The 18,913-nt window shown below is 42.1% G+C and overlaps 1 protein-coding gene and 1 pseudogene across 1 annotated transcript in view; one reads left to right on the plus strand and one right to left on the minus strand.

Moving 5' to 3' along the window:
* Positions 1-2,875, plus strand: part of rapgef4a (Rap guanine nucleotide exchange factor 4a) — a 322,559-nt gene extending 319,684 nt beyond the window's left edge. The window contains exon 30 of the mRNA XM_039755097.1: positions 2,003-2,875. Within this exon, the coding sequence (XP_039611031.1) occupies positions 2,003-2,130 (128 nt within the window). The 3' untranslated portion in view covers positions 2,131-2,875. The remainder of the gene's footprint in view (positions 1-2,002) is intronic.
* Positions 2,876-13,815: 10,940 nt separating this feature from the next.
* Positions 13,816-16,483, minus strand: LOC120530677 (annotated as a pseudogene).
* Between the last annotated feature and the right edge of the window lie 2,430 nt (positions 16,484-18,913).

Raw genomic sequence — 18,913 nt, forward strand, 5'->3', positions numbered from 1 at the left:
TGTTAGAAATGGCAATCGAATATCCTTTTGCTTAAAAATGACAAGCCTTTTCATATAGTGTACTTACTTTTTCACATCACTATATGGATGGTTTGCCTGTGTGAGTTTTCTTCCCAAGTGTTCCCGGTTGCTTTTCTTCTGTTACACATCCCACTGACACATATGTTAGGTGGACTGATGACTTTAAATCCACCCTTAAGTACGAACATATGTTTGTATGTAAGTGTCTCATATGGAGGGTTGGTGTCCCGTCAGTGAGTGCTGTAAGGACAGGCTCCAGCTAAAACAGGATTAGGCAGGTTCAGAAAGAAATCAATGAACATCTCTGGAGAGATCTTAAAATGGCTGTGCACTGACGCTTCCCATCCAACCTGATGGAGCTTGAGAGGTGCTGCAAAGAGGAATGGGCGAAACTGGCCAAGGATAGGTGTGCCAAGCTTGTGGCATCATATTCAAAAAGACTTGAGGCTGTCATTGCTGCCAAAGGTGCATCGACAAAGTATTGACCAAAGGCTGTGAATACTTATGTACATGGGATTTCTCAGTTTTTTTATTTTTAATAAATTTGCAAAAACCTCAAGTAAACCTTTTTCACGTTGTCATTATGGGGTGTTGTGTGTAGAATTCAGGGGAAAAAAATGAAATTAATCCATTTTGGAATAAGGCTGTCACATAACAAAATGTGGAAAAAGTGATGCGCTGTGAATACTTTCTGGATGGACTGTATATTCTGTATCTTCTAAATGATACAACATGTTTTAGCTAAGGTGTTTTGCACCCCAGTGGAATAAAAGAAATATCTGAAAGGATTTCTCCATAACAATAGAGTTCATTTTTTTAATACATCATTTTTCAGAAAGGGTGGTACGTTAGAATTCAGTACTCTTTGCTGGACTTGAGAGCAGCAATACCGAAAACAAGGCGCCATTTATCATAATTCCTTCCTGTACTAGCCTGTGTACCTGGGTCTCTTCTCTAAGAAAAACCACCACAGCCTTATTCATTCTTGAAGCTGATAGCACATTTTTGCAGGCAATTACCTTTTGCTATTTCAGTTACACAATGTTCCATAGAAATCACAGGATCAACAGCCAGCTTTATTCTGTTCCATCTTGTAAATTTATCAAAGCATGACACTGAAATCCTGCTCTGTATATTTTTGGATGCCGCCATAGTGGCTTAACCGCTATCATGTCCTGTTTAAAACAGCAAAAAGGATTTGTCAGTCAGGGTCACGAGGGTCTGCTGGAGCCAATCCCAGCCAACACAGGGCGCAAGGCAGGAACAAATCCCCAGGCAAGGAGCTAGCCCACCACAGGGCACACACACCCACCCACACACCAAGCGCACACTAGGGACAATTTAAGATCGCCAATCCACCTGGACTGTGGGAGGAAACCCACGCAGACACGGGGAGAACATGCAAACTCCACGCAGAGGACCCAGGAAGCAAACCAGGGGCTCCTTACTGTGAGGCAGCAGCACTACCACTGCGCCACCATGCTGCCCGAAAAGGATTAATATAACCAATAAAGTACTAGAAAAAAAAAAGAACTGAGAGATACTCACTGCCAATACGCACCCAGCCGACCACAGCAGAAACTACAGGCATAGCCACCCCAGACCTCACCATTCAAGAACCAGATGGATGGATAGATAGATTTTATTGCTATTTACAATGTCATATTAACTTATGAATTAAAACATCATTAGAAGTGCAAATGATAAATGAGTACCCTGCAAGGTAAATGTGATTGAACAGGAGTCCAGGAGTAGAGTATACCTGGCCTGTCCAGAACGCTCTAATACAATCATAAACACTTAAACACAGTGGCAGTGGTTGTAGTTAAATTGGACTTTAGACAGTAAGATATTTTATAATTAAATGAAATATTAAGTAACTGGGTTTTCAACTAAATGTAGAGTTTCTTGAAGATGTTCTGACGAACTGTACGATGTGTGCATGTCTCTTTCCTCTTATTCTTTTCTTCTGCCTTACCAGATCCAGATGCAGGACTTGCTAACAAGAACCATCAGGAAGTGCGGAGTTATGTGCGGCAGCTGAATGTTATTGACAACCAGAGGACTTTGTCACAACTGTCACATAGGCTGGAGCCACGCAGAGCATGACAAGGCTGATAGGCATAGGTCACAACTATTGGCATCACACCAACACACATGCTGCTATAAGCAGGGCACTGCCAAAAAAAATGAAACCTACACAGACAATGACGGTGGGAACTGACTGATTTGACTGTATTATCAAAACGTTAATATGGGACTTGACAGAGAAAACGTATCTGTCACAACTGGCATCCTACCATATCTAAATATTCAGAAAAGAAGGAAGGACGCTGACTTGTTTCATTAACCTTCTAGTTCATTTAAACGATAAATGATTTTTGAAGCACAAGATATACATACTATTTCATATATTTATATTTATTGTTGAATGGGCATAATTTCGGGCATTACATTTTACCTTTTCGTTTATACTCTAAACAAATGTGATATATATTTGAATGCTACTCTCTTTAAATCTTTATGTTTGACACTCTTCCAATTTCCTGTATAAAAAAAAAAGAAGTAGAAGAAGGACCTGTCCATTTTTTGTATTTTTTGTGTTCTTTTTATTAACCTGGAACGTCCATTCAGCTGAATATGTTCATTGCCCAGAGATGGTGCCAAGTGTATTTATTTATCTGCTTAAATCTAGCATGTAATTACAGTAAATATAATCACAATTTGTCTCCCTGTAGTCTAACTGTGCTGTTTATCCACTGTCTGAATGTTTATGTGTAATATGTAAATAACAATTAGCAGCTCAATGACTTGAGATCTGCTTTAACAATTAAAATTTACTTCATTCTTACAATCTCAGTGTCATGATCAGGGCTGAATTTTAGGGTCTTTTTCTATACTACAGTAGATGCCATTTTGTGTAACTGTCGTTAGGATTGCATCCAGTGTTTCTAGGGGTGAGGTCTCCAGGGTTGTGAACTTACAGTGGTGTGAAAAACTATTTGCCCCCTTCCTGATTTCTTATTCTTTTGCATGTTTGTCAAACAAAATGTTTCTGATCATCAAACACATTTAACCATTAGTCAAATATAACACAAGTAAACACAAAATGCAGTTTTTAAATGATGGTTTTTATTATTTAGGGAGAAAAAATCCAAACCTACATGGCCCTGTGTGAAAAAGTAATTGCCCCCTGAACCTAATAACTGGTTGGGCCACCCTTAGCAGCAATAACTGCAATCAAGCGTTTGCGATAACTTGCAATGAGTCTTTTACAGCGCTCTGGAGGAATTTTGGCCCACTCATCTTTGCAGAATTGTTGTAATTCAGCTTTATTTGAGGGTTTTCTAGCATGAACCGCCTTTTTAAGGTCATGCCATAGCATCTCAATTGGATTCAGGTCAGGACTTTGACTAGGCCACTCCAAAGTCTTCATTTTGTTTTTCTTCAGCCATTCAGAGGTGGATTTGCTGGTGTGTTTTGGGTCATTGTCCTGTTGCAGCACCCAAGATCGCTTCAGCTTGAGTTGACGAACAGATGGCCGGACTTTCTCCTTCAGGATTTTTTGGTAGACAGTAGAATTCATGGTTCCATCTATCACAGCAAGCCTTCCAGGTCCTGAAGCAGCAAAACAACCCCAGACCATCACACTACCACCACCATATTTTACTGTTGGTATGATGTTCTTTTTCTGAAATGCTGTGTTCCTTTTACGCCAGATGTAACGGGACATTTGTCTTCCAAAAAGTTCAACTTTTGTCTCATCAGTCCACAAGGCATTTCCCCAAAAGTCTTGGCAATCATTGAGATGTTTCTTAGCAAAATTGAGACGAGCCCTAATGTTCTTTTTGCTTAACAGTGGTTTGCGTCTTGGAAATCTGCCATGCAGGCCGTTTTGCCCAGTCTCTTTCTTATGGTGGAGTCGTGAACACTGACCTTAATTGAGGCAAGTGAGGCCTGCAGTTCTTTAGACGTTGTCCTGGGGTCTTTGTGACCTCTCGGATGAGTCGTCTCTGCGCTCTTGGGGTAATTTTGGTCGGCCGGCCACTCCTGGGAAGGTTCACCACTGTTCCATGTTTTTGCCATTTGTGGATAATGGCTCTCACTGTGGTTCGCTGCAGTCCCAAAGCTTTAGAAATGGCTTTATAACCTTTACCAGACTGATAGATCTCAATTACTTTTGTTCTCATTTGTTCCTGAATTTCTTTGGATCTTGGCATGATGTCTAGCTTTTGAGGTGCTTTTGGTCTACTTCTCTGTGTCAGGCAGCTCCTATTTAAGTGATTTCTTGATTGAAACAGGTGTGGCAGTAATCAGGCCTGGGGGTGGCTACGGAAATTGAACTCAGGTGTGATACACCACAGTTAGGTTATTTTTGAACAAGGGGGCAATTACTTTTTCACACAGGGCCATGTAGGTTTGGATTTTTTTTCTCCCTAAATAATAAAAACCATCATTTAAAAAGTGCATTTTGTGTTTACTTGTGTTATATTTGACTAATGGTTACATGTGTTTGATGATCAGAAACATTTTGTGTGACAAACATGCAAAAGAAATCAGGAAGGGGGCAAATAGTTTTTCACACCACTGTAAGTTCACCACCAAGATGGGATAAAAGGTCAGCGGTTGCACCAAGTTTTATTCAATCCTTTATACTCAAGTAGAATTTCTTTCTTTGTTATTGGTTATCATGTCTTACCTGGTTGTGGATTTCTTGCCAGAATTGTAACTGTTTTGTTTTGCTTTCTGCACGCATCTCCCAGCTTGATTGCTCTGTTTCCTGCTGAGCCAGGACACTTGAATCCTCATCAACAGCCTTTTTCATAAAGCACCGGCCAACAGAGCATACCACAGTGCTGGAGACAAGAAACATCAACAAACAGATTTCTGTATTAAGTGCCATTTCAGGGTGCTTTATCCATGCATAACTGTGTTTTTACGTTTAATATGGAGAAAGGCAGAGTATCTTACTGAGGTGTATACAATGGCAGAGATTGAACCCCTACAAGAAAGGCAGTCCTCATTGTAAGATGTGTTTTTGTACAGTCAGCACCATTCCAAGTACGAAATACAGAAGAAAAACAGCACTACATAAACTTTCTGTGCTGCAGTTCAAAACAGAATCTAAGTGACTTACTCAGGTCTATAAATTGGACTGAAAGTTTAATAGTTGTATTGTATGGAGTGACTTCTCCAGCACACATCATCCCATAGCATTTCCCAACTAGAGGACTATCTTACAATTATTTGTATACATATTAGGCTTAGAATTAGACTGTAGAAAGTTTAGTGGGCTCACTCAAGGTCACACAATAAGTCAGAGATGGGGACTGAACTGTCAACTGTGCGTTAAAGTCCAATATCCTATGTCAGTAGGCCACACCAGAATGGATGGAATTAGAATATGATGGGCATTGTATGAATATTATGCAATAGGTGATAACAAGATAGCCTACATGTATGAAATATAAAATCTGAAACTTCCAGTTAATCCAGTTTGATAAAACACAAAGAACTGGCCTAAATATCAAAAAGATTATTTTCAAACATTTCAAGTGCTTATGGTAGGTTTGGTTCTTATTCTTTTTCTGCCAATAAGCATGCAGCTGAAGAAAATCGTGAACTTGGCATATCAGATAATGAAAGTCTTTCTTGAGCCATTACAGGATGTAAACCTTATGTTTTTGAAGCTTTTTCTACAAATTTTGAAAAAAAAAATACAATAACCACAACGGCATTCGACCGTGTCCCTCGGGGAATCCTGTGGGGGGTGCTCCGGGAGTATGGGGTACCAGACCCCCTGATAAGAGCTGTTCGGTCTCTGTACAACCGGTGTCAGAGCTTGGTCCGCATTGCCGGCAGTAAGTCGAGCCCGTTTCCAGTGAGAGTTGGACTCCGCCAGGGCTGCCCTTTGTCACCGATTCTGTTCATAACTTTTATGGACAGAATTTCTAGGCGCAGCCAGGGTGTCGAAGGGGTCCGGTTTGGTGGACTCAGGATTGGGTCACTGCTTTTTGCAGATGATGTTGTCCTGTTTGCTTCATCAGGCCGTGATCTTCAGCTCTCTCTGGATCGGTTCGCAGCTGAGTGTGAAGCGGCTGGGATGAGAATCAGCACCTCCAAGTCCGAGACCATGGTCCTCAGCCGGAAAAGGGAGGAGTGCCCTCTCAGGGTTGGGGGGAGATCCTGCCCCAAGTGGAGGAGTTCAAGTATCTCGGGGTCTTGTTCACGAGTGAGGGAAGAATGGAGCGTGAGATCGACAGGCGGATCGGTGCGGCATCTGCAGTGCTGCGGGCTCTGCATCGGTCTGTCGTGGTGAAAAAGGAGCTGAGCCGTAAGGCAAAGCTCTCAATTTACCAGTCGATCTACACTCCTACCCTCACCTATGGTCATGAGCTGTGGGTAGTGACCGAAAGAACGAGATCGCGAATACAAGCAGCTGAAATAAGTTTCCTACGCAGGGTTTCTGGGCTTTCCCTTAAAGATAGGGTGAGAAGCTCAGTAATCCGCGAGGGGCTCAGAGTAGAGCCGCTGCTCCTCGGCATCGAGAGGAGTCAGTTGAGGTGGCTCTGGCATCTGATCAGGATGCCTCCTGGACGCCTCCCTGGTGAGGTGTTCCGGGCACGTCCAACCGGGAGGAGGCCCCGGGGAAGACCCAGGACACACTGGAGGGACTATGTCTCCCGGCTGGCCTCAGAACGCCTTGGGATTCTCCCGGAAGAGCTGGAAGAAGTGGCCGGGGAGAGGGAAGTCTGGGCCTCTCTGCTTAAACTGCTGCCCCCGCGACCCGACCTCGGATAAGCAGAAGAGGATGGATGGATGGATGGACGGACAATAACCACGACCCCATACTGTTGCATACTGTAAGAAATGTTTGTAGGAAGAATGGGACAAAATAATACCTGAAACACTTTATCACTTGGCCTGCTCAGTGCCAAGATGTCTTTTAAGTGTTGTGAGAAGGAATGGCGACATTACAAAATGGTGAATGCTTTACTGTCCCAACGTTTTTGGAATGTGCTGCAGGTCTGAAATGCAGGAATGGATTTATATTGACAAATGAAATGAAGTTGACCAGGCAAAACATGAAATATCTTGGAATCATAGTGTCTGCATTGAAATTAAAAAGTTATTTTAAGAATCACTACATTATTTTTTTTTTAATTTGTATTTCCCATACCATCCCAACTTTTTTTAATTTGGGTTTGCAGAACTACAATTCATCACTGCAGTGTATCCTCAGCAGTTCAACATTTGTAATGGAGGTGTCACAAGCTTGCATTGATCAGAAATGTGTTAATAATCTTTTTGTTAAATTTGTTCATTGCTATATTAATTTTATTAATGACTATACAGCGTTATTTTTGGTGTCTTCATCTTGTTCGTTGATTTTTCACGGAGGCCGCCATTTTAGAACATTTGATGCATTTAGGCTCATGATAAATCCCCAGTGCAATGTGTGATGACATGGCACTCACACTATTAAAGATGGCCAGCATCCAAACTTGATGAAAAATACAAAAAGTCTATGTTTGGATTCTGCTTTTGACTGAGTTTAGTTGTTTAACTTCAACTACAGAGTTCCCTGTTGTGCTGTGGTGATCAATCTAACATTTATTGAACTAACTTTTGTAACAACTTTGACTGTTCACCAACTAAGCCCTACAGGAAAGACTTTTCTTGGTCCCCGCTAGTCTGAAGTAGCAAACTGCATGAAAGGAACTCCATCCAAAGGTCATGTCAAAAGAGTTTCACCTCGGGGATTAACAAACTACACTGCTCACAAAAATTAAAGGAACACTTTAAAGAAACACATTAGATACATCAGATCTCAATATGAAGTTGGATATCTATACAAATAACGACAGGGCAATGTCTTAGGAACAAAAGGATGCCAAGTCTTTTAATGGAAATAAAAGTTTTCTGCATACAGTGAGCTCAATTGTGTAGACACCCTAAAATCAGAGTGAAATGAAGATGTGGCAGGCTAGTCCATTTTTTCAAAAACTTAATTTCTGCTACTCAAAATGCTTTTCAGTATCTTGTGTGGCCCCCACGAGCTTGTATGCATGCTTGACAACGTCGGGGCATGCTCCTAATGAGACGACGGACGGTGTCTTGTGGCATTTCCTCCCAGATCTGTATGAGGGCATCCCTGAGCTGTTGTACAGTCTGAGGAGCAACCTGGCGGCGCCTAATGGACCGAAACATAATGTCCCACAGATGTTCTATTGGGTTTAAGTCAGGGGATCGTGAAGGCCATTCAATTGTTTCAGTTCCTTCATCCTCCAGGTACTGCCTGCATACACTTGCCACATGAGGTTGCCACATGAGGCCGGGCATTGTCGTGCATTAGGAGGAAACCAGGACCTACTGCACCAGCATAGGGTCTGACAATGGGTTCAAGGATTTCATCTCGATACCTTATGGCAGTCAGAGCACCATTTCCTACGCAGTAGATGTCTGTGCGTCCCTCCATGGATATGCCTCCAAGATCATCACTGACCCACCACCAAACCTGTCATGTTGAACGATGTTACAGGCAGCATAATGTTCTCCATGGCTTCTCCAGACCCTTTCACTTCTGTCACGTGCTCAGGGTGAACCTGCTCTTGTCTGTAAAAAGCACAGGACACCAGTGGTGCATCTGCCAATTCTGGTATTCTATGGCAAATGCCAATTGAGCTCCCCGGTGCTGTGCCGTGAACACAGGGCGCAGTAGACATTTGGGCCCTCAGGCAACCCTCATGAAGTCTTTCTGGTTGTTTGGTCAGAGACATTCACACTAGTGGCCTGCTGGAGGTCATTTTGTAGGGCTCTGGCAGTGCTCATCCTGTTCCTCCTTGCCCAAAGGAGCAGATACTGGTCCTGCTGATGGGTTATGGACCTTCTATGGCCCTCTCCAGCTCTCCTAGAGTAACTGCTTGTCTCCTAGAATCTCCTCCATGCCCTTGAGACTGTGCAGGGAGACACAGCAAACCTTCTGGCAATGACACGTATTGATGTGCCATCCTGGAGAAGTTGGACTACCTGTGCAACCTCTGTAGGGTCCAGGTATCGCCTCATGCTACCAGTAGTGACACTGACTGTAGCCAAATGCAAAACTAGTGAAGAAACAGTCAGAAAAGATGAGGAGGGAAAAATGTCAGTGGCCTCCACCTGTTAAACCATTTCTGTTTTGGGGGTCATCTCATTGTTGCCCCTCTAGTGCATCTGTTGTTAATTTCATTAACACCACAGCAGCTGAAACTGATTAACAACCCCCTCTGCTACTTAACTGACCAGATTAATATCCCATAAGTTTCATTGACTTTATGCTATACTCTGATTAAAAAGTGTTCCTTTAATTCTTTTGAGCAGTATATATCAAATTAAAAAAAAAAAAATCTTGGTGCAATTCAATCAAGACAATAATCATTTTTCTGGTTTTTACCGCTTGGGAAAAGACAAAACTGAACCAGTCAAATGTTAGCGCGTTATGGACTGATGGTATTTATGGAAAGGACAGGTGCATGTGAATGAATGATACTGAAGGTGTTGTTCTGAGCTTTGATATTTCTGTTAATGGTGCTTGAATCGTCTTCCAGTAATGTTTCCACTTCAGCTTACATGAATGTGATTGAAGAGATTTTCTCCTTGTTTACAGTCATTTTAAAGACACAAACAGTTGACAGATTGTGGTAACCAGTATATCAAGACAAATGAAAATATCACTAACTTCTATGTGCTCTGCGATGGCCCATCTGGCACCCTGTCCAGGGGTTGTTTCTGCCTTGCGCCCTACGTTTGCTAGGTTAGGCTTTGTCTCCCTCGTGGCCCTGTTCAGGATTAAGTGGTTTAGAAAATGGTAAGGTATGGTAACTAATTTGGATACACGGACTAAAAAACATACTAAATGTTACGCCACTGAGAGAAATAACCGACTCGCAGCCATGTCCACAGAGATAATCACTTACTCAGTGTGATCTCCTGACATAATCATCTGGGATACAGAAACCAATTCATAAGAATGAATAGTGGAATATTAACTTGCAGCACAGCTGAAACAGAGAGCTGCCTCAAACAAACTAATATCTTTACTGTGTGTAATCTAAAACCAGGGTTGCAAACAAGTAAAGAAATGTCAAAAAATAAAGAACACAACAAACTCGCATTTGACCAGATGTCTCTTAAAAGCTTGAAGTACATAATGCTAGAAGACTGGAAAAAAAAAAGCGAACCTCCACTTCAGTATCTCCTTACCCGGCCCATCACGCTGCAGCACAACTGCCATTCCACAAAAGCGCTGGGCCCGGGCTAAGAGTGAGCCAAACAACACATGAAAAGAGCGCAGACCCCAATCTGATACATTTCAGAGTACAGTAATCCCTCCTCGATCGCGGGAGTTGCGTTCCAGAAAACCCCCCACCCCCACCCCGCGATAGGTGAAAATCCGCGAAGTAGAAATCCTATGTTTTTATAGTTATTTTTATATATTTTAAGCCCTTATAAACTCTCCCACCCTGTTAACATTATTAGAGCCCTCTAGACATGAAATAACACCCTTTAGTCAAAAGTTTAAACTGTGCTCCATGACAAGACTGAGATGACAGTTCTTTCTCACAATTAAAAGAATGCAAACATATCTTATCTTCAAAAGAGCGCCGTCATAAAGGAGCAGAGAATGTCAGAGAGAGCGCTCGCTAAGAAAAGCAAACAATCAAAAAATCAACACTTGCTTTTAAGTATACAGAAGCACCGCGATAAAGCGGCATTTTGTAGAGGAGCCTCCGTGTCCTCTGTGCAAACAACCCCTCTGCTCACACCCCTCCGTCAGGCAGAGAGTGAGAAAGATAGAGAAAGCAAACAAGCACCGCGCGGGAAGCATATCTTATAGCATTGAGGAGTTTTAGTTAATATGTAATACGTGCTCTGATTGGGTAGCAACTAAGCCATCCCCCAATAGCGTCCCTTGTATGAAATCAACTGGGCAAACCAACTGAGGAAGCATGTAACCTAAATTAAAAGACCCGTTGTCCGCAGAAATCCGCGAACCAGCGAAAAATCCATGATATACAGTAATCCCTCGCTATATCGCGCTTCGACTTTCGCGGCTTCACTCTATCACGGATTTTAAATGTAAGCACATCTAAATATAAATCACGGATTTTTCGCTGGTTCGCCGCTTTCTGCGGACAATGGGTCTTTTAATTTAGGTTACACACTTCCTCAGTTTGATTGCCCAGTTGATTTCATACAAGGGACGCTATTGGCGGATGGCTTAGAAGCTACCCAATCAGAGCATGTATTACATATTAACTAAAACTCCTCAGTGCTATAAGATATGCTTCCCGCGTGGCGCTTGTTTTGTTTGCTTTTCTCTGCCTCTCTCACTCTCTCTGCCTGACGGAGGGGGTGTGAGCAGAGGGGGCTGTTTGCACAGAGGACACGGACGCTCCTCTACAAAATGCCGCTTTATCGCGGTGCTTCTGTATACTTAAAAGCAGGTATTGATTTTTTGATTGCTTTTCTTAGCGAGCGCTCTCTCTGACATTATCTGCTCTTCACGGTGCTCCTTTGAACATAAGATATGTTTGCATGCTTTTAATTGTGAGAAAGAACTGCCATCTCAGTCTTGTCATGCAGCACAGTTTAAACGTTTGACTAAAGGGTGTTATTTCATGTCTAGAGGGCTCTAATAATGTTAACAGTGTGGGAGAGTTTATAAGGGCTTAAAATATATAAAAATAACCATACAAACATATGGTTTCTACTTCGCGGATTTTCACCTATCGCGGGTTGGTCTAGAACGCAACCCCCGCGATCGAGGAGGGATTACTGTATATTTAGATGTGCTTACATTTAAAATATGCGATAGAGTGAAGCCGCGAAAGTCGAAGCGCGATATAGCGAGAGATAACTGTAGACTCAAATTCTAAAAGGGGTATGCACCGCAGACATACTCGAAAAATAAGGATGTGTGTCTCTGTTATGCCAGTCACAGAAAACATGACACCATCTGAAACTCTGTAACGCAGAAGCCCACCACCTACCTTGACCATGGGAAAGGCACTATATAAATACAATGTCTTATTATTATTGTTGTTGTTTTCTTTCTCAAACCGGCTGCCTCAGTTTTCCCACTATCACAATGTCTCATGAAGCTGACTGACAGATGCACATTTACAGCAAAAACTAAATAAAAGGATTTCTGAATTCTGAGAAATAAGTTTTCATTGTACAAAAAATTAGCTTTTCACACCCGTGATCAAAATCAAAATGGAACTGTAAAAGTCGTTCACCAAGAAAACCCCATTTAATGGCCAGAGCCAAAACACAAAGGCAAGTCTAAGCAAAGCAGCAAAGGGTCAAAACAGGAATACTGAATAATACGCAGTTCACTGTTTGAATCCGTGTCTCTGATGAAGCTGCTGAGGTTGCTGCTTTGGGTTTTAACAATTCCAGTGTCATCTGCACTTCAGAACTGGTTGTCCACCTGAAGCTACTTGGATAGGAGAGCATGTAGAAAAAGCTTGGGTTGCTGCTAATAGAGGTGTTGGTGAGGCCAGCAGGGGTCTCTTCTGATGTTGTCATGTGCTCTGAATGTGGATCCCAGTACCCCATTGCAGTGACAGGGACACTGGGCTGTAAAAACAGTGCTGTCCTTCAGATGAGACATAAAACTGAGTTCCTGGCTTTTTTTTTTTTTTGAATTATCATTGTCATTATTAGCATTATCAGTATAAACAAAAACAAAAATTCCAAGAAGTCAGTATGCAAAACTGCAGCACAACAAAATTTCCAAACACTCTCCATTTTGGTTTCTTTTTCTCAATATTAACAGCAGTGTGAGTGATCATTTGAAATTGTCATCTCAGAAAAAAACTAATCTGAATTAAACAAGCAAATGTGTAAAACTGACCTGCCTCCCCTTCTCCAAAAATGAAGATATCCCAAGGCAAGCATTCTCAAATTAGCTAGAAGAATTGATGAGATCAAGCACAATGCCAGCTCTGGAACTACACAGGTAGCAGCAAGCCTGCTTGCTGCTCTTGGTGGTCCCCACCCTGACCGATTTCATTTGAATTCAGAGTTACAGATCATAGGCTGCATGATAATTAGCTCCTGGTTTAAACAGAATAAAGTTTCAGTATATTGGAAGCACAACAAAGGCCACCAAATATCATTGTGTTCAGTTTTAAACATGAAGCACTGACCCTAAGAAGCAAAGTATGCTAAGATGAACTTTGGGTCCACTAAATGCGATTGCCTGAACCGATAAGCCAAGTCTTTGCTTTTATAAAACCAGACTGTAGACAAGGATATGGGTGCAGAACTGGAAAGCAAGTTTGAGTCTCGGTTACCTCAAAGTGAGTAAAATAAGTAAAGGGACCAGAAGGATGGGGAACAAAGCAAATGGTTAGAATTACAAGAATCAACAATGACCATAATGCTACTTTCTGCTCAGCACTCATAGCCACCAAAGAAAAGAAATCTTCAGATACACTTGTCACAGAGCATCCCAGTCTCAAAGGGGGCCTGTCAGTTTGTAAAGCTGCCATCAGTGTTTGTGTTACTTTTTGTCTTTGCAAGCAGGCACATTGAGAACAAGTAAGCGATTTGAGATTGGTACTAGACAGGTCCAACATGGGTCTGTCTAATGCTGATGCAGCCATCCCCAAAACATTCACTCGACTAGCCGCAGTGGGCTGTATTCTTTAACCAGTGCCTATGAAAAATCCCTGATCTTTACTGTAGGCAGAGCTGTAAGTGGAAGTAATTAAGAGCAGGAGGAGGACAAACCAACACATGTGTTCACACCTCGCTCACTCGCTTTCGTAGGTGTGAGAAAAACTCAAACTTTGTTGAATGAGGTATCGTGGTAGACGGCCCTTGAGGTCAGTATTGAGAATCCATATGAAAGTGCACACTGAAGGATTGCTGCTGGATTTTAAAGCCACAAAACCACCTGGGCCATTCTCACCCCTGATGTAGCGACTCTGTGGAGGCTTCATGTCATGATTGGTGGAGATTCCAGCAGAAACATATCTGTCTCTCTCTTCCGCTCGATTCCCTTGGTGACACAACACCCCCTGCTGCTCCAGCAGAGACATCGTGAGAGATGAGGGGATTATCATCCACCCTCTGTAGAATCTGGCAAGCAGAAATAGTACGATTCCACTGAACCATTTTCTCAGGCTGGAGAATGACCTCTTGGTAAATCAGCTCAGCTGGACACTGCATAAAAGCCTTAAGGATAAAGGTCTTCCCATGGCAAGGGATCTCCAGGGTGTACACAGCATCGACAAGCTCATTGTTTTTCTCAAACTTCCAATTGTTTTCCTGTGCCAGAATCTGGTCAACCACAGCCATCGCCTCTCTGCCCTGTCGCACATATTCCTTCTCCTGTAAGGTTACAGCTCTGCGGCCATTAACTTCCTCTTCCAGGTCCTCTTCGTCTGATCCTGCAGAGGACTCTGGAGGTGAATAGAATTGTCCTTCAGACAGGGCACTTGGCCGAAGAAAGGGTGTATGCTCTGTTGCTGCCTTTACTGCTGCTAGATAGACTCTAGACTCATCTTCTGCTTCCTGTGTTACCACTTTGAAGTCTAGAAACCACGTCTCCAACCAGGCAATGACAAAGAAAGTTACGGGTAGCACATACCCAAATGCATTTTCAGAAAGCAGATTGGACTGGATGACCTTCACAATGAGGGAAGCACTGGTTAATAGTGTGGTGATCGCAATGACCCACCAGTGGCGCAACCGAAGATTGGCATATGCAATCTGTAGGCATAGGAACCGCACAACAGCAAGTAAAAATATGTCAAAAAAAGATGTCTTGAAGTCATATTTCACTACTTCTTTTGTGAGACTTTCCCCGATGCTACCCTTAATATTAAGCTCAATGATCCATAGGAGCGAGATAAAGAGCAAGTCAAAGGTAACAAACGGGCAGAATGTTCGTCGCACATCGGAGATAGGTACAAAGTAGTGCTGGGCGATATGGAAAAATCATATATCACGATATGGATTATTTTATATCACAATAACGATATATATCACGATATACCACCCACAATAAAGTACGTTTTCAGTTATTCTCTCAAAAGTTTGACAAAAATATCATTGCATACTTTTTTTTGCAACTTTATTTTGAAGTGACATTCAAAAGTTCATTTTTATTCTTGATTATCACTTATATAAAGGGTAGAGTATGCATTGCATAGCGACAAGGCATTATCATACATTTGTCATAGCCTATTTAATGCAATATTTTCTTTAGTAATTGATAAAATTAGGTTAGAAACGATAGAAATGATAGAAGAGAAATAGGACGATAGACACTTTTCTATCGTCCCCACGATATATATCGTCATATCACCCAGCACCAGTACAAAGTACTGTGGGAGCAGGGACAGCGATGTTGTGTAGGAGGCATTGAGAGAAGCAATCGTGGGAAGACTGCGCTCTAGCAGCCCATTCTCCACGTCATTTGGCGTGGCATCTTGATTATTAAAGAGTGCTGGTCCCAATCTTAATAACGCTTCTACTCAGCTTTCTCTTCTATTAAAGCTGTCCATGTGTGAGGTTTGCTTTCCTCTGATAATGGGGATTACAGGATCATACAAATTTGACAATGGTGGTCTATGATATATACAGATAGGGGCTACCCATTTTCAAGACCCTCCTTGGTGGATACACTGCAGGTTTGCACCGGGTTGCTGCTGCTGCTGCGGAGGATTTGGTTTGTGGTTCCGGGAAGTCACCTGATCCCTGAGTTCCTGGCTTTCCGTAGTCATTAAAGATCATTGGGCATTGTTCGTAAAGAGTAGGGTGTATCCCGATGTTGTGGCCCAACACGGCCTAGTCATTCTGGCCCCCTAATCGTCCCCTGTCTCCAACTGGCTTACTCTCTCACTACTTCACTACCTAACAGCTATTGTGTTGTGAGTGTACTGGTGCAGAAATGGCCGCTGTCGCATCATCCAGGTGGAGGCTACACATTGATAGTGGCTCCACACTCACTGAAGCACTTTAACTAGTGAGAAAAGTGCTACGTAAATATAAAGTAGGCCTGGGTAAAAATACAGATTTTCTGATGAATTATTATTTTTTGTTTAAATGATTTGATATTGATTCTGAATCTCTGTCCTGCTCTATTACCTTATGTCGATTTTTGCTTATCTTCGTTTTTGGTGTCTGATCCAGTAGATGTTGCAAATACACCTGTTATGGATTTCTACGATAAAAGCACGTTACTATCTTGCATGAAATGGTGTGTCCTCTTTAAGTGAAATCAGTGTCTTTGACACTTAAATCAGATGTGTGGACTTACTACAGAATCAGAAGGTGCATTGGTAAAAAAAAAAAAAAGGAATAAAAGCAAACTCATATGTAAGCTTTGCAACTCTGAAGTTAAGTAAAGTGTTGTAACACAACAAATTTGAGAATTCGTTTACCTGACATCATCCATAAACATAACGAGTAGATCCTAAACAATCCTCACTGGAGATGCCAGGTAGCTCCAAGCTTGCGTTTGATGCAAGTTGTGCCCAAAAATTAATGGAATCTTTAGCAGTTTTTATCTGTAAAGTTATGAGACCCTACACTGTTGTTGAAAATGAAGGCTTTCGACAAATGTTGCAGATGTTTGAACTGTGGTATGCTTTACCAAACAGAAAGCAAATGAGTGAAGTTTTTACCCAAGGCTTTATGAAGATCCTTAGCAAAGCATCACCACGTCCCTCAGGCCAGCAGATTGTCAGGGCCTACAGTAACTTGTGACAGCTGAACGTGCAATGCAGCAGATTTCTATGTAACAATCGCACTTTTAAAAATGGTGGTGGATCTGTTGCACAAATGTACACTGTATGCCAGTCACAGCAGGAGCAACCTTGTTGCCTACATACAGTGGTGTGAAAAACTATTTGCCCCCTTCCTGATTTCTTATTCTTTTGCATGTTTGTCACACAAAATGTTTCTGATCATCAAACACATGTAACCATTAGTCAAATATAACACAAGTAAACACAAAATGCAGTTTTTAAATGATGGTTTTTATTATTAAGGAAGAAAAAAAATCCAAACCTACATGGCCCTGTGTGAAAAAGTAATTGCCCCCTTGTTCAAAAATAACCTAACTGTGGTGTATCACACCTGAGTTCAATTTCCGTAGCCACCCCCAGGCCTGATTTACTGCCACACCTGTTTCAATCAAGAAATCACTTCAATAGGAGCTGCCTGACACAGAGAAGTAGACCAAAAGCACCTCAAAAGCTAGACATCATGCCAAGATCCAAAGAAATTCAGGAACAAATGAGAACAGAAGTAATTGAGATCTATCAGTCTGGTAAAGGTTATAAAGCCATTTCTAAAGCTTTGGGACTCCAGCGAACCACAGTGAGAGCCATTATCCACAAATGGCAAAAACATGGAACAGTGGTGAACCTTCCCAGGAGTGGCCGGCCGACCAAAATTACCCCAAGAGCGCAGAGACGACTCATCCGAGAGGTCACAAAGACCCCAGGACAACTTCTAAAGAACTGCAGGCCTCACTTGCCTCAATTAAGGTCAGTGTTCACGACTCCACCATAAGAAAGAGACTGGGCAAAAACGGCCTGCATGGCAAATTTCCAAGGCGCAAACCACTGTTAAGCAAAAGAACATTAGGGCTCGTCTCAATTTTGCTAAGAAACATCTCAATGATTGCCAAGACTTTTGGGAAAATACCTTGTGGACTGATGAGACAAAAGTTGAACTTTTTGGAAGGCAAATGTCCCGTTACATCTGGCGTAAAAGGAACACAGCATTTCAGAAAATGAACATCATACCAACAGTAAAATATGGTGGTGGTAGTGTGATGGTCTGGGGTTGTTTTGCTGCTTCAGGACCTGGAAGGCTTGCTGTGATAGATGGAACCATGAATTCTACTGTCTACCAAAAATCCTGAAGGAGAATGTCCGGCCATCTGTTCGTCAACTCAAGCTGAAGCGATCTTGGGTGCTGCAACAGGACAATGACCCAAAACACACCAGCAAATCCACCTCTGAATGGCTGAAGAAAAACAAAATGAAGACTTTGGAGTGGCCTAGTCAAAGTCCTGACCTGAATCCAATTGAGATGCTATGGCATGACCTTAAAAAGGCGGTTCATGCTAGAAAACTCTCAAATAAAGCTGAATTACAACAATTCTGCAAAGATGAGTTGGCCAAAATTCCTCCAGAGCGCTGTAAAAGACTCATTGCAAGTTATCGCAAATGCTTGATTGCAGTTATTGCTGCTAAGGGTGGCCCAACCAGTTATTAGGTTCAGGGTGCAATTACTTTTTCACACAAGGCCATGTAGGTTTGGAGTATTTTTCTCCCTAAATAATAAAAACCATCATTTAAAAACTGCATTTTGTGTTTACTTGTGTTATATTTGACTAATGGTTAAATGTGTTTGATGACAAACATGTGTGTGTGACAAACATGCAAAAGAATAAGAAATCAGGAAGGGGGCAAATAGTTTTTCACACCACTGTATACTGTATGCAGAGCTGCTGAGATGGCTGGCTGTTGTTCCAAAAATCTTTCTAGCATTTCTAATGTGCTGATCCATTGCGTGATCACATCAATCAAAGGTTTGTATGTTGGCAAGTCCAATAAATGTTGGTTCTCTTTAAGCATGTGGCTAGCTGTACTGCTATGGTGGAATAAGTTGGCAACGTGTCCCACCCAGCAAGCATGCAAGGACATATGGTCCCTACTTTGTGGGACTCCTGTCTGACCCAGAAGTGCTTCATATGGACTAAGTACTGCCAAGTCAAAGATAAAAGAAAACACTTGATCTTGACCAAGCAGTCAGAGCTGGCCTGACGAGAGGAGTGTGGAGGAAGTGGACTGTGTTTTTGCTGTTAGTACTTTGGTTG

Source organism: Polypterus senegalus, chromosome 6, assembly GCF_016835505.1.
Source record: "Polypterus senegalus isolate Bchr_013 chromosome 6, ASM1683550v1, whole genome shotgun sequence".
NCBI classification, from domain to species: Eukaryota; Metazoa; Chordata; class Cladistia; order Polypteriformes; family Polypteridae; genus Polypterus; species Polypterus senegalus.